Source organism: Vidua chalybeata, chromosome 4 (assembly GCF_026979565.1).
Source record: "Vidua chalybeata isolate OUT-0048 chromosome 4, bVidCha1 merged haplotype, whole genome shotgun sequence".
Classification (NCBI taxonomy): domain Eukaryota; kingdom Metazoa; phylum Chordata; class Aves; order Passeriformes; family Viduidae; genus Vidua; species Vidua chalybeata.
In genome coordinates, this window is record NC_071533.1 from 43,572,978 (window position 1) to 43,590,165 (window position 17,188).

Genomic DNA, 17,188 nt, shown 5'->3' on the forward strand with positions numbered 1-17,188 from the left:
TTCCAAATAATTCACTTGGAGAGATATTTCTGTGCTGTTTTCCCACAAACAAGAGGTACATTTTCAAGTGAGTAAAGTTTAGACAAGAATCTTGTTCCCTGACAAAGGATACTGTCTTGGCAGTTTATCAAAGAACTGATGTCAACTCCTTTGAGTCTCATTTGCTCCTGGTCTATCAAGAGACATGCATAGCATTTTATAAATAAACTAACAGCAAATTTCAGGGTGTTTATAATAATTTTCACTTCACAGGTTGGAGGAGGCATTTACCTTTGCCTCTTGACAAAAACTTGTCTTCCAGCTAGAATGGTATTTTGGTCACTTACATGAAAATTAAACAGATGCTAGTTTGTCTGGGGATAATTCAGAATAAGGTACTCATCAGGTCAATACCTATAAGTGAACTCTCCTAAGACTATAAACAAAATAGGTTTTCACTTTTCTCACTCAAGTCTGAGATAAATAACCTGATTCACAGATAAATTGCCAGGGTTAAAAACTGCAGAAATATGGAAGGTACATAATTAATGTCACAGAGATGCAAAACCTGCTGATATCCTATAATCCAAAATCAAAATGGAAATTGTCTTGAGATCATCTGCAGACATTGTCCTATATGATTCAGTTCAATGTTGCATTAGAATCTGCATGGTGCAATTCAGCAGCTCCATGGAGTGGAGGGCTTTGTGCATAACTGGATCAGATTGGAACATGTGCCCATGAAGTCCTAGCCTTGATCTCAAGGCTGGAAATTGACCTGAAGAGCAAGCTGCTATTGTGCTGTAAATCAGATGCCATCTACAGGATGTGAAGGAATTCTTTGGTACCATTTTATAAAGGTTTGCTTAGCAGGAAGCTGACAAATTTTCAAGGGCCACAGTGGAACCTACTGCATTTCTGGCTGAGAAAATAGATTGTTGAAAAGCCAGGGACTCTGCATGTCTCGATTTCTGGCATGGAACAAACAGACATTATTATAATCAGGGTTTAGAACAGAATTTGCCATTTGCACAAACCTCAAGTAAAGCTCAAGTAACATTGCAATAGGCTGTAAACAACTGGAGGGTTAAGTAGAATTTAATAAATCTTAGCAAATTGAAAAGTGAAGTAAAGAAAGGAAAAAAAGATAAATTTCCAAATGTGCAGATATAAAATATCACACTGATCTATGGATAATGAAGACAGATCACTCTTTTGGACATGGCACTTGAAATAGATATGAATATAAATGCCTTGCCTTTACACATGTAAAATCTGAATTACAAGAGAAGGATGATGAATACTTGGCTAGATACCAGCTCTTCAGAAAATGATGTGGAGGTTACACCAGAGGACAAGCCTGGCATGAATCAATACTGTCAACGAAATGTAAACAGGAACATAGTCTCTGAGAGAGGCAAAGTCACCCATCTATTCCACCAGGCAATGGTAAGACTTTAGCTGGTGCTGTACGCTCTCGGGATGGACACAGTCCACAGAGGAGCAAAGATAATCATTGGGGATCTAGAAAACATTATTTATTAAGAGAGGCTGAAGGAAAGAATATAACTTACTTGAAAATGAAAAATGAACTTATGTGACACGAGTCCTCAAGTCCTTAAAAGCTCTGCTCCCACTGTACAGTGTAAGTGATTAAAAATTTGAATGGGTTAAAGCCATGACAGGAAGGTTTCTGACTGGATATTGTAAGAATAGTACTGAAACACTGTGTATATACAAATTTCTTTCCCATCTCCTCTTTTTTCATGCTTCCAGCACACATTGCATTGGCAGCTTATTTTTTTCAGAGTGGAAGCCATAAAAATCTCATTACCTCAGGGCTACACCAAGATAGCTGGACAGGCAGAATTATTCCATGCAAAATAAAAAAAATCGGAAGGTATATACTGGCAAGTGAAGATGCTTCTATGTCATGCTTAGTTGATCACTGCCTCTGAAAAAAGGACCATGGGCATTGGAGGAAAGCACTGTGATACTGTGGAGTTCCTCAAAGAGCAAGGGGTAAATGACACACACATCCCACCCTGGACAGATGCTAAAGAGTATTAATAAACCTGGGCCAATGAGCAGGTATGGAACTTGCATCAATGGACACATTTGAAAGTGGTCTGGCACACAGTGATTCCATAAAATGAATTGGTTCAGCCTTTGTGCTTTCTTCTGTTGGAAGCAACTGTAGCACTAGATTGATGGTTTCGGCAGCAGCAGAAAACATTCTTTAAATAAAATCATTCTTTAAATAAACCACAACAACCCAATGGATGCAGAGGTTGCTCCCAAATTTATGCTGATAAACACTTTAAAATGTAAGAGAAGGGTGTTGTTTTTCTCTTTCTTAGAATCAATAGGTGTCACCAAATTCTGAATGAAAGTTCTAGAGAAAATGGCTTTAAACATAGAAATAAGAATAGAAAGAATTGCTTTTAAAAGGTGACTTATTTTTCTTTATGGAAAACTGTTCAGACAAGATTTTATAATTTTGAAAGTGAAGCCATCTGTATCAACAGTATGGTGATAGTTTTAAATAGCTCACCTGTATGCACTGAGCAACATACCTCTGTCTTCTTCTTGGCCACCATCCTAGTCTTTTTTATGTAAAGACGTATTAAAATCATGCCCAGAAGCTCCTTAATTTTCTAATTACTGGTAGTATTCCTAACCCATTCTGTGAATCTGCCCCAGCATATGGGCATATATACTGTCAAGCTCCAAAGTTGATACTTGTGTGAAAGAGCAGGCTAACAGCTCTAGAAGCATAATACTCAAGGCGTTTACATTTAATTCTAAATATGATGCCCCAAGTATTAAAGAAAACTGGAAAGATGAGTTTAGGCATTAGGAACAAAATTAGTACTCTTTTGTCTTGGGTGGCATGAGCCACAATGACCATTTCAGTGAAAGGTTGTGTATCAAATCTGAATCTACCCAATTCAACTAGCATGAAGAACTTGATTAGTGATTGATTTCCTTGATTGAAAACTAAAATTAAACCGGCAGCAGCTTTTTATCTTTGATTTTTTTTTTTTTTATTTTGACAGCTTACACTCTCTCTACAGGTCTCTCCTCTGTACTGGTCCTCAGAGAAAATGTACTGGTTGTAAGTACCTCTACAATGAAATCCTATCAAAGGCAGGAGAAAATGATTCAATATGAGCATATGTGTACCCACAAATTCTGTGTTAGTGTCAATATCTCTCACTGAAAAAAATTCTGAGATTTCAAGAGGCCACAGGTGGATGACAGTTTGTAAAAGGTATTTTTATATCCATTATTGTTATCTCCACTAGCAGTCTTTTACAGACCACAGCTTGTCAAAACAATAAATCAAGACCGTAACTTACACAAACTAGCACTGGTTGGAGACTGCTTCACTGTAGAATAATGCCTTTGCATAAAACATTCCTGCTGCACAGTTCAAAACAGTAGATTACACTCAGGCTTTAAAAAAATAGATGATTGTTTCTGGTTGTGAGAGGTTTTATGAATATGTTTATAGGCAGAAATCAGCCATAAAAGACATAGGCTATAAGGCACTGGGAGCTATAGAACAGAAATCACTGTCCAAAGCATTTTCTGAACTTCAGAAAATGAAAATAAAATTGTAAAAGTACTTGTCAGATTTGAAATGTAGTCTTAGCAAAGATTTTCTTTGCACGAACATGTTGTAAAAAGTATGTATTTAAATACTGAAAGTAAGGAGCTGCAGAAAAAGAGTATTTCTAAGAGTATATCAAATTTTTAAAAAAGAGCATCTGGATGACAGTTTGCAAAATAATAATGTGATTTTAGGTACGCAATTCAACAGAAAATGTCAAGTAACCTTCCAATCTGTACACACAACTAGCTACATTAGGGTCATAAATTACATTCAAGGTTGAGAGCCAGTGATGAAAGGGAAAAGAAAAATGTACTGATCACCCAATTTTATCCCTTGAGCATGTCCAAAATTTTACCCAAAAGTACATCCATTAAACATAAGTGGCTCCTATTACTGTGAGAGACTTGTGAGGGTGGAGTGATTCTATTTCTATATTATAAATAGGAAACTGAGTATAGGAACTAAAATGTCAGATATTACAAAGTTGTTTCTACTTGCTTGAATAGCCCAGTATTTGCAAAACCACTGTCCTAGTTCTTTGCTAGAATTACGTGTCTCTTCAGCTTTGTCTCCCTTCAGGGAGGTCTGGAGATCACAGCTCTACACTGGAAGGCAAAGAACTCTTGGAGAGTAGGTAGTGGCCACACACCAAAACACTTCTAACTTCCTCAGATAGGTGCTAGGAGTTTTGGCATCCAGTAAATAGCACAACACTTCTCTCAATGGTTAAATTTTCCATCTTGAGTTGCAATTCAATAGCAATGTTTTTAGGTCTCACCTGCACCTTTCTCTCCTTCCCGCATCATAAAGTTACACCATCATAAAACTGCTCCAAGGAGCTCTGCAGCCCCTTCCGAATAATTTTTTGAGTTGCATTCATTGTTTCTTGTCTAGCGAAAAGTATGTTGCAGCTGGCATGAAACTGATGCCAGTTTTCAGATCAGGTGCGTGATACCTTGAATTGATGTAATGCCAGGAAATAAAGAGCAGTCATCCCCAGCAGGCCTGAACATATCAAACCTCCACTTTGTACTTCCACAGAGCTCTTAGCTCTGACAGGCTATTAAATCGTATAAACTGACAGGCTGTATATCACAGTCCATTATAGTAACAAGGTTATCCCATTAGTTTAAGAGGCGATTGCTTGGGTTAGGCAAACTCTGCTGGAGACCAGAGTGCCTGCACCATGGAAAGGAACAGCCGCAGAGGAGCATGCTTTTATGTCCCAAACCTATGTGTCCTGTAAGGGCAAGCTCTCAAACCTCTGCCGTGACAGAGGAATGAACCAGCAGGAGATGACAAGCCAAGATGACCCTTGCCACAAAGCAGATAAACGTCTCTGGTCCTCCCTGCTTATAGACTAGAATAAAACATCCCAAGTGATCTCCAATTCTGCTGAATGACCACTGATCCTAGGATCAAGACAGTGAGCATCATCATGACATAATCATGATTCCACAATTGTCCGACAATTTCCCACCATGCTTCAGAACACCAATTTGACTTGTTTGCACAACCCCAGATGCAGCAGAGGAAAACAGCATGTGTATTCAGGTAGTTGTACACAAACTGCAAGACAAAAATCGCTACAGTCACTGTGATGATCTGCAACTGGGACAGATCAGTTGAATGCAATGTAAAACCTCTCTTGTTTCTGTGACACATGAAAAAGGGAAATCTAGGAGTTCACAGACTTAGTGACTGCATGAGGAGGCAACCTTATTAGAGGAGAAGTATGGCTTCCATGCCTGTAAGTATTCAGTGTAACCTGAAAAATAGTCACACAGATCTTTCAAAAAACTCACTGATCTTAAAAGCTACATGAGATCCATTTATGGAATAGTTGTTAAACTTTCCTATATGCTACAATGGGCATAGAAAAATATCCAATAATTCACATGGGAGCTTTGACTGAAAATACATTTTAAATGGCTGTAGTTCTGTTCAGTGAAACCTATGGGAGATTTGGCATGACCAGTGACAAACTATATGTGAACCAAACTGATAAAATTTGTGCATGAATGCTGCCTGATCCAAGTGCAGTTACAAATTTGTCATATGACTCCTGGTTGGTGCTAGTACATTATCTGTACAGGAATTTGACTGGAAGCTTTTGAGAGCATTTTGCAGTCTTAAAGTCATAAACATCAAGCCAAATCTTGGTTGTGAACAACTGCAGAGGGCCTGAGAATGGGTGAGAGTGTACATCTGAGAAAGCTGAGCGCTGCAGTGAAACTCCAAGTTCTGTCACAGCAAAGGATGGAGATGCAGCCCCAAGTGGCACTGCAGGCATAGGAACAATAAATCATGACTACACTCACACCACAAATGGATGAAAATGTCTCTTCTTCACAAGAGGGATTTTGAACTGGAAGACCACATTGAGATAGGTGGTGTCTAATGGGAGAGCACCTGGTCAAAACTGACCACAGTGGAATACTATTAAAAAAAATAAAATGTGGGGAATGATTAATTCCAGAACACTAGCTGAGCTGGCATTGGAGCTGAGTAAGATTCGTGCTCCTGTCATACCAAGAGCCTCCCTGCCAACACTTCAGCTGGTTGTGTCAGCTGCAAACATGCTGCTGGTATCTGCTGCAGCAGTACTTTGATCATATGCAGATGGAAAGCAAATGTACCATGCAGATAATACAACAACTGCTCTTAGGTCTTCTGTAGTTTGATCTGGTTTTATGTACATTATTTCTTAGGCTGATGTGACCTTTTCTGCTTCACACATATACTGCGTTGGCATTTTAAGTGAGGGGAAAAACTCATCAGCAGACTTTTTGGATCATGTATCCATTATTTGCTGGTGTTTTACTAAAAATGCTGGCAATTTTCCAGTTCATTAGGGATCATCTCAGATCTGACTCTGCTGGCAAGAAATAAAACTATTACGATACCAACAGTAAAATATTTAACCTAAATTAAAAAAAAATCCCTACTGCTTACAAAATAGTAGCATAATATGGTGCTGGCTGAAGCAATTTCTAGTTTTAGTGCATATGTACCTAAAGGAAAACTGTTCTGTATCTTTTATTTCACAGAAGCTGTCTTGGTCAATTAAGTTACTGATAGGTAAAATGGTTTGCAATGCTTACTGTATTTGTTGTAAGCAAGATATTAAAAACTTGAGGTCTCAGCAGAGAAGGCCCTAGGAGAGAAGCAGTACTGACTTTGAATTAGAAAATAATCTTTCTCCTAAGCAAAATTCATACTGATTATTTAAAACATAACTATTCTCATCTGTCATTTTTGGCAGAGGGTACTTTAAGCAAGCATATTGTCCTAACTCAGCCAGCCTTCAGTCCTGCTGGCATGTGTGGGGGCAGACATGATGGTTCCTTGAGCAATGCAGCATCGCTCTGATGTGCATCCTATTATGGGGAAAACAAAGGAAGACTCACTGATTTGTGTAAGAACAGGGAGGTCTTTCCACCTGACAGCTACTCCGATTACAAGAGATTTATAGGCTGCATTGTACTATACGTTGTTCCTTGAGAAGCCATTTATCTGCCTGTGTCTCACGCTGGCAGGGCAAGGTGGGTGGGTATCAAGTGCTGCCATGCTGAGTGGAACAGCAGTTCATGCAAAACCACTGCATCTATTCTGTACTGCACAAAACCTTGTCTTTCCAGGAAGTTTCCTATGAGAGATTCCTATTTAGTCCTCTCTTGTTTTCGTGACAAGATTATACAAGATGCACACTACAAACAGCAAATGTGAAACAACTGTAAGCAATCCTGTAGCTATGCTGGCAATAGACAAGTTTTACTTATACAAACTTTGAATGCTGAACCAAATTATGAAAAGGTTACTTTTGGTAAGTGCCAAGAAACTGCAACTGCTCAGAGGACTAAGAAGACTTAGAGCAATTGAAGATCTTGCAGCTCTGGAGTGTTATGTGATTGCACTAGCTGCATCTATGTTGTGGAATGGTGTAGCAGGGCCCCTCAGAAGAGCTTATCTGTGTCTTGTTAGCTGGTGAAATAACTCAGGGCATCTTGCCCTTCACGAGAGCTTGCTAATCGGTGAAATAACTCAATGAAGACAGCTTGTCTTGCAGTGACTTTTTTGACGCCATGAAAGTAAATGCTTCCAGACGTCAATAGATATTTTGCTGTGGAAGTGAGATCTGGAAAGATAAGCAGGAATTTCTGACTGACAGTTCACTTTACAAACTATAAAAGCTACATCAAACTTTCATAAGGCAGGAATCTGCATGTTCCCTGGAAATGTGTGGGGCTTTCTCCACAAAGCTGGGATGTTACTCTCCTGGGAGCCAAGTGAAAGGACTCTGTGCACGATTGCTATTTTGGTGGTAAATTACATTGACTCCTAGTCAATATAATATACTAGTTCTTACATACTAGTTCTTTGCTAGCTTTAATATAGGTACCTCAATATTGTGCACTGTTTTATGTAATCTACTGGTTCTCTTTGTTTTATACTGTGTAGTAAGTATAAAGCCTCTGTTTAAGGCCTTTTGTTTATTGTTGCCTATCCAATAAATAACTAGTTTTATAATAAACCTGATCTGCCATCCTTAGAACTTGCAGGCTGGAGTTTAGGTGCGGGCTGTACTAAATTTAAACTGCTGTCAAAAATCTGAGGCTAAAGCAGGGCTTGCCTGAACCTCCCACCCGATCAGTAACAAGTGGTCACATTGGCACCTGATGTAAAGTACATCATCGGCACTTATGCTAGTGCAAGAGGAAGGCTGAAGAGCCTGGACAGAGATAAGCAAAAAGAACAAATAGAAAAATGAAAATGAGCCCACAAATGCGACACTCCTTCCTGCTGGTCATTCCCTGGATATTACGGTCAGAGACCCAGTTCTTCTGTTGCTATTTTTATCAGGTTTTGCTTCGAGAAGGGGACAATGCTGAGGTTTCAAACTGCCATAACCTACAGTGTGGAGGTTCAGCCAGGGTTAGCAAGTGTCAGAGCCTGCCCTACTGGCATCCCTGCTGGGATGTGTCTGTGTGAGAGACCTGAAGACGTTCCCACATTAGAACCATGTCTGTCTGTCTGTCCTTTCTCTTTTGATAAGGATTAATCCAGGCTGATCCTTACATGATAATAATTAAAAGATAAGAAAAAAGGATGTACCTTTGTGAAAAGAAGGAAGATAATTTCTGTGAATGAGCTGATCTCTACAATACTGGGATCAGAAGCTGTCTTATCTAAAACTATTTACAAATCATCTTGACAGTGTTCAGGTTTGACAGCTCTGTATTTAAGTTACAGCACTGCATATACAGCAGCCATATCACCAGTTATAAACAAAGCATCTGCTGGTGTAATGTGGACTCAACTGCCAATGCATATATTGCATCAATCTCCAGAAAATAAAACATTAAATAAAGTTTCTGTGAAATAAACAGATTACCTGTCACTTTTTGTCTGATGCCAATACCTAACTACAAGCATGTGCCTGTCTCTTATGTACAGTCACTGAGCCAGGTTGTGTTTCCATGCACAGCTTGTGAATTCTACAAATCATTGCCCTGATGTTTTTCCCAGTTTTCAGGTATTTTTTTCTATTACCTTTCACTAGCAGAAAGTGGCCTACATGGAAATGTCTGGGCTTGGATTCTGCTACAGTTACACTTTTTGCTTGCCCTTCTTCATGTTCCCACTCTCCCCTTTATCACTACTTACTCAAAGGGGTCGCTGGGATCAGCTCTCTGGAGCTCTGGAGGAATCGGTATTCTTTTGTAGTACATTTCCCAGTCAAAAGCTCCTCGCATGGCATCCCCCGCCTGCGCCTCGTAGCCAAAGTGATTGTGGTCAATGACATCGATCATAGGACACACGATGGTTTTGTGGTTAAGTGCAATCTGGTCTGAAAAATGAAAGTAGAAAATAGGAAACGGCATGTCTAGTCAAGCCATCTATCATATTACTGAAAAGTGAATCCCACAGGTTTCTGATGTTTGAAGATTGTTTGCTTTGTGCCCTGTTGCTCCCCAATAATTTCATTTTTCAAATCTGTATCAAAGCCTTATTTAAAGTAGAATTAATGCAGTTGGGCAATGATTAGAAGTATTTATGGTTCTTTAAAGGGAAGCACATCCCTGTGAGACCCACAGTAGTCCAATCATCTGCATCTCTCTCTCTCATTGCTGCTCTGAGCTGTCTCCAGTCTGTCAGCTATGGAACAAGCCAGCAAGCAAATGGTAAAAATACTCCCTCATCTGTGGGGAGTATATTTGAGAAGCCCCTGAGAGAGAGATTTATTCCTAAATGTGAATCTCAGCCCTTGTAACCATTCAGTCACTGTTCCTGTGGCTGTAGAGAGCATCAGCTTTGAAATCAAATGCTCCAAATTAAACTCCAACACAAAGAGAAAAACAGAGCTTGTGTCCTTTTTTTTGTACCAATCTTTGAGTTATAGAGAAGGCTTCACAGTATTATTCTTACCTGCTTTCTAAAGAAAGGAGTTTAGTTTTGCTTAAAAAAAAAAAGAACTGTGAGACTAAATCAGATTCCCATTGCTAGCATAAGCTCATCTGGGCCTGAGTCTGCTTTGGTGAATCCTATTGCTTAATCCTATAGAGCTCCTCTGAAAAGAAAGACAAGTAAAGAAGATAGGCCAACATCAAGAACTAGGCAGAAGAATAAAGAATAATGGTTTGAAATGAGGAAGTGCAGAGAAAACCTATAGCTGTGTTGACATGAAAGGACAGTGAAAAACTACCTAGGAACCCTCAAAAACCCCCTAAAATCTTAAAATTCCAAGTATAATAAAGCTTTTTCTCTGAATGGCAGCTTAGATCCTTTACTTTATTTAGTACACTTTAGGGCTTATGTGGAAAATTTTTGATTGTGGAAGTTTTTTGATTTTGTTGTTTAGATTTCACTGATGCTTGATAATACCCTACAAATAATCAGAGGGCTGAGTGTGGATTAAACACTTAAATAGGAATGCAGGTAATATTGGTATAATGATTAATAATACAGATTCTGTTTCCATGCTTCTGCAGGACTGGAGTTAAGAAAGAAAGATTATTTTCACAAAACATCTGGGTCTTTATAGTTATTCTCAGAAGTTTAAGTTTAGAAACACTGTCCAAATCAGGTATCTATGCTACTAGTGAGAAATTACTGTGACTGGAAATTCAGCAGGTTTTTACATCCTTATTCTTTAATAGTGAAATAAACTTAAACACAGGCTCTCACAAAATTCTAAGAAACTCATCACAGAGATAATGGGTGCATTACTGTTGCTATTGCCAAATATAATTACATCCACTAGCACACTGTATAACGTTATCTGTGATCATTATATAAAGTCACTTTTACATAATCTCTTTCCTGTGATGGGCCTCCTAATAGTTATAGGGCTTATAACAATCTGTCTCTGATCCCCCATTCTAAATTGATTGGAGTAGAGAAACTAAGTGGGATTGATTTTTCTGGAGCAGGTCAAAGGTAGATTCTTAATGCTTTAGCATCCTTCTCTTCATCTTTAAAAGCTTCTGTCATTAAATACACTGAAGGATTTGAAGTCTCCAAGTCACATGCAGAGATAGTCAGGGGGAAATTCTTTTGAGCAATGCTCAAGCTCAATCCCAGTCTTCATTTCTGCAACTCTCAAGAATTCTGCAAGTATGATGATGCTTACCTGCCCTAGTGTGTTTCTGCAGAACTTACTTCTCAGTCTCCAAAATATTTTAGAGATAGGGAACCACAGGAAAATCTTGCCTTTTGATGAAACCAGGGTGTTTGTAGTTGTGCACACCAAAAGACAAAGTAACCAAACTTTCAGCCTCAATGTTTCCTTCAGTATGCTTAAAATCATGAATTTTACATACATACTACTTAAGCTTTAATGTAGCCCCAGTATGAATTTAGGAAACAGAAAGAAAAGACTGTAAGGCTAACTTACATTTCACAAGTGTGGTGGCATCACAGACTTAGATACGCAAACATGGTGCTGCCTTTATCAGCCACTGCTCTTTCCTTCACCTGCTCCTAATGCCACACTGAAAGCCACAGCTGAAATGCTCTACACTTTCTCTTCCATTGCCTTTACTTCTCATCCCCATACAGATTCCTACTGGTCTGAAAATATCCATGCATTGTTTCACTGCATATAGCCTTCAGTTAAAGGGATGAGCAAACATAAGCATCACACAAAAAACTTGTAGATTTGAGGGAAAGCCTGAGAACAGGAGGGGACATTGCTCAGAGCTTTCTCCCAAGAAATTTTAACCAATATATATAAGGCGAGTAAGCATATATGGCAATAAACAGAAGTTTTCAATATTGGATGAATCACTATCTCAGAAATAGAGGTTTTATCTCTATGAGAAACAGGTACCCTTTTAATTTCAAGTGCACGTTTCAAACTGGGCTGGATAAAGTAACAATGCCAAATTGCAAACAGCCCTTGCAATCATTCAGTCACTCTTATTTTTGCAATTTTTCAACGCAAATATTTTTATTGTCGTACTGAAATACGTGATTACAGGTAGTGACAAAGTTTGAATGATTCAGAAAATTATCTCTTGTTTTCTGAGTTGCCATAAGTACTTGTACCCTCAGTTTCTCCACTGTCAAGCAATACATCATATACCTGTTGTAAAGATGGATAACAAGCAGGTGATTTGACAACTTGCTTAGCATAATCTGAATATGATATATTTTTAATTCTTAATCAGGGAAGGAATCTGTTTTAACAGACCTAGTTCTCATAGCCTATGTCACTACTAATCTACTGTCCATCTCTCCTCTTACTGCTCCTGCAGCAACATCAGCAGAAGGAAATATGTGGCTGGACCTTTCTGGGTTGCCACTCAGTTTCTTTCCTGCAATAACTGACTTCATGCTGCACTAAACTGTCAGCTGCTGGAGTCCAAGCCACGTTTTTCCTTCTGTTGGGGGGTGACAACAAACAGCTGTTTGACAACCTTATTACATCACTACAGCTGCCTACTCAGCGAGCATCAGTCAAAACTCTCTAGTATCTCAGAATGTCTTACCTAAGCTTAAGAGCCCATTTAAGCAAAGAAATAAACTAAATAAGGCTTAAAGAAAATAAAGGCATTTTACACCCATTTTTAAGAGAACAAAACAAAGGACTGTAACTGAAAACAACTGTGTCTCAGCTCCACAAAGCCATTTAGATACCCTAAAAGTACTGAAATAACTCAGTCTTCCTTTGGCCTAAAAGCTGATAGTTAACTCTGAAAATATAAGTTAGATACTTAAATAGCTCTGAGAACCATCTTTAAGTGATTGCTCCTGGTTCCTCACCCTTCTCCCCAACCTCTAACTTTCAAGGTCTCATTTGGAACAAAACCTGGGTTGGAACAGTGGAAGCCACTGCTCCTAGCACCAAAGACTGCCAGTCCAAAGCAAGGCTGAACCATGTACTTGTTGAGGATTTTTCACTACACATGCCAGATACAATCAGAACTAAAACAGGGCAGCTTCGAAGCAATAAACACTCAACATGTCTTCTGTTGTGGTTTCCCTGAATGACTTTCAGTCACATGTAGTGCTGAGTGAATCACAAAATATAACTTCAGATAAAACTTGAAAACATACATTAACTTTACTATTATTAGCAGCCAGATGTCATCTGATTTCAGAATAGTAAATATATGCCATTTGAAGTTTATAAGAAAATTCTCTCATTCCTTTAGAAAAACAGGGCACAGGGAAAATATACTAGATGTGTGTTCATTTTCTATTTGTCCTTTATGTAATGCTCTACTTTTTCTTTCAAAATAAAACAGACTTGATTCTGGGCTCCAGTATTCCTCAAGACTCATTTCTATGTCCTCTGGCGAGCTGGTTATCTACAGGTATTCTACTCTATGTGGAATGAGAAAGATTTCATTCCTCTTCAGAACCGAGGGGCATTGATGCAGTTGCTTGTCTTTTCGGTTTTCTGGTTTGAGGCTAAGGGTTCAATACCCAACTGCAACCTGGCTGCAATTATGAATCCTTTATTGCTATTCTATTTATTTTTTGGTTTTTACAGGGTGAAACCTAGCTAGATGTATGGAATAGATTATCTCATGGGAGATCACACAGGCGAGGGGATCAGGCCCAGCCAGGATGGGTTTATGAAAGTCTTGTCCCACTTGACAAACATGATCTTCTATAAGCAGGTAACCTGCCTAGTGAATGTGAGGAAAGGCTCTGGATATTGTCTACCTGGACTTCAGTAAAGCCTTTGATACTGTCTCTCACAGCATTCTCCTGGAGAAGCTGGCAGCTTAGAAAGGTGCACTCTTCACCAGATAAAAAAAGTGTCTGGATGGCCAGCCCAGAGAGTCGTGGTGAATGAAGTTAAGTCCAGTTGGTGGAATTTTAGAAGTGTTGTTCCCAAGGGAATCAGTACTGGGACCAGTACTTTTTAATATCTTTATTGGTGATCTAGATGAGGGGATAAAATGCACCCTCACTCAGGTTGCAGATGACACGTTTGGATGTGATCAAGTGGATGTGAATGTCAATCTGCTGGAGTGCAAGAAGGCTCTCCAGAGGGATCTGGACTGTCTGGAGCGAGTTCAGAAAAGGGCAATGGAGCTGGTGAAGGATCTGGAGCACAAGTCCTGTGAGGAGCAACTGAGGGAGCTGGGGTTGATTAAGCCTGGAGAAAAAGAGGCCCATGGAAGAGCTTATTGCTCTCTACAACTGCCTGAGAGTGTGGTGAAGTGGGTTCTGTCTCTTCTCCTAGAGACAGAACAAGGGGAACTGGCCTCAACTTGGATTTCTCTCTGCTCCTTTATGACACTTCTGTTTTACATGAAGACAAGGAGGTTATTTTTAAAAGTGCAGATGTGATTGAGGGCAAGGGGATAACAAGGGGAACAACTGTCCGCATGATTTGATATGGAAGCTAGGAAGGATAAATATTTGGAATTTTGTGCATTATCTTATTACTGATCTGAAGAGAAACTAGTTAATACTATTTTTCTTGGTCTCTACTGATAGCTCATTAGAAGAATGCACATGTTGCTGCAAATGCTTTATCAGCTTACTGTGTGGCCCAAGAGTCCTAACAACAGAATTCAAGGAACAATAACCATTAATTAGCGAAACCATAACCTTCTGTGTACTTACAGCAGACTTTTTTAATGAATACAAATTTCTTTGTCAGGCAACTCAGAAATTTTCTTTGGTTATGGTAGCAAAGAGCACTCACTTTGCAAAGAATATCTACTTTGCATGTAGTCAGGTGTGTAGAAAAGAGAACATTGTTTCCAGAAGTGAAATCCTAGACTACAACAATTGATTCTTTCCATTCCTTTAACTAATGGAGCTTTGCTGGCTGCAGCTGGAATCCAGCACAACAATCAATAGCAAATCATTCTTTCTGAGTTTCCTGGTGTGAATGCTATTGCTATTGGATTTAACACTGAGGCCTTGGATATATTTACAGCAAAAACTGTTCTAATGCAATGTGGAAAACTAGGAAGGAATACAATACCTGCATAACAAACCTTTTCAGGTGTATAGTAAGGACTTCACATTATACTAGATATAGCAGTGTATTTAGTAGTAGCAATAATAAAATAAACTGTAACTACTATAAGCTGAAGCATTACTGCAAGATTGTACAAATTCTTCAGTCTCAAGAAACAAAATGCAGCTGCTCACATTTCTCAGAGTTATCTCTCATACTGACACTTCAGAGAGATCAGAACTTCGGCAGAACTCCAAACACTTTGATACAGTGTGATTCTTGCTTACTGTGGGACACAGCTTCAATTACTGGTTGTATGTTCTGATTTTAATATCTGATGAATGCTCATGCACTTACTAAGCAAGGGTGGCAGCCAGTTCACGTTGACTTCGCAGTGGGAATCCAGAAATGTCAAGACTTCTCCTCTAGCCAGAGAGGCTCCCAGCAGCCTGGTCCGAATGAGCCCTTCTCGTTTCTTGGTGCGCACAATCCTCACCTTGGCAAAGCGGACCATGTATTCCTCCAGCTTCTCTTTTAAATGTTCTAGAAAGAAAGGCAAAAAAAGCGTCAGCGGTGCCAGGCCTGGAGGAGCCAATAGAAGAACAGGTTGGTGTACAACCTGCAAGCTGCTTAGTCACTTCAAGTCCTCCAAACTCTGCCACAAATCCTCCTGAGATGGTTCAGAAAGTGCAAATATTCTCTCTTTTATCACAGAGAGGAAGACACTGACACTCTGCTGCAGTTGTTGCTGGCGACCTGCCATCCACAATATAATGGCCAAAACAGCTGCAGGATATGCATTCATTCTCTGGCTCCTGCAGCCCAGGGCCATATAAACATTCTGGCATGTCATTTTATAAACAGTGACCTTTCCAAGTAAGTTTCCTATATCAATTTATTGTGAAGAACTATGCATGGAAATAAATTTAAAAAATAAAACTAGCACAATGAGGTTGTTTTTGTAATGGGATGGGAAACAGACATGAAGAAAGATCTTAATAGTTAGATACCAGCATGAAGCAGAAAACACAGACAGCTGACTTCCTAATAAAATTAGGCTGAAATGTAGAGTAGTTGATAGGTTCTCTGATCTGCAAAATCTGGTTCTGTTTGTATTGCTAAACATAATCTTTGGGAATATTTTTTCTTCTGACAAGAAATGCACACTAAGAATCATAAAAAAACTCAACAACAAAAAGCACCCTACAGTTTTGCCTTTTCCTAAATACATCTAAAACACAAGTCCTGATCTTTTGTCTTTGCTATAACACCTCAGCTTGCCACTCGTTACTTTGGAAAAATACAATAATTTCATTTATCAGGGAAAAGGGAGACAAAAGCTTAGTCTCTAATAATTAAAATCGTTGACAAGCTACATTTAGTGATGCTAAGGATTGCAAGCTAAGTCTCATGGAAATGGTTTTGCCAGGTTATGCTTATTTCTGATATCAGCTACTAATTCTTTGGACTTTTATGGACAACACAGGCCTTATCCTGTTCTTACATCGTTACAAATCCCAAGAAGTTTGCTGTGGACTAGCAAAAGGATTTCCATTTAGCAGTATCCTAGAGTATATAATGCTGACATACAAATTTAAGGCAATGAGCAAACAAGTCAAAGCACAGACAGTACAGGATCTTGTGTAAAAATAAAATTAAGCTCCAGTGAAATAGAGCTCCCTCCACATGTTTATTTTCACCTTGGTTTTTTTCCTAGCTGATAAACATATACAACATTCTAAAGCTACCTGCAGATTAGGAAGAAGTAGAACACTGATGTGTATTTAGTGGAAGAGCACTACATGGGATGGTCTTCTATACTGAGGAATCCTGAGGGACTGGGAACATCCCACTGCAATGATTACAGAACAGGTTGGGGCTTCTGGGAGGAGAAACTCAACCCTCTGGAGACATCCTGAGTCAAGAGAGGGGTTTGTGCTCATTGTACTGCCTGGGAGAAGTATTAGGTCAAGTGAGGAAAGCCAAGTCTGAGACAAAAACAAAACTAATGACATTCAGATAAATATAGAAAGTTTTTGTCTTTTGCTCTGTGGCTGACTGTAGAATACACATTTAAATTCCTAAATAAGAAGGAAAGAAGTATCCCTTTTTCCATCCCATTTCACTATTTACACACTCAATAAAATCCCAACAGTAAC

The 17,188-nt window shown here is 39.1% G+C and overlaps 1 protein-coding gene across 1 annotated transcript in view; it reads right to left on the bottom strand.

Moving 5' to 3' along the window:
- GALNTL6 (polypeptide N-acetylgalactosaminyltransferase like 6) overlaps positions 1 to 17,188 on the bottom strand; it is a 433,114-nt gene that overhangs the window by 62,145 nt on the left and 353,781 nt on the right. Inside the window, exons 5-6 of the mRNA XM_053941431.1 lie at positions 15,387 to 15,572; positions 9,266 to 9,449 (exon numbers count right to left, since the gene is read on the bottom strand). Coding sequence (XP_053797406.1) covers positions 9,266 to 9,449; positions 15,387 to 15,572 — 370 coding nt within the window. The remainder of the gene's footprint in view (positions 1 to 9,265; positions 9,450 to 15,386; positions 15,573 to 17,188) is intronic.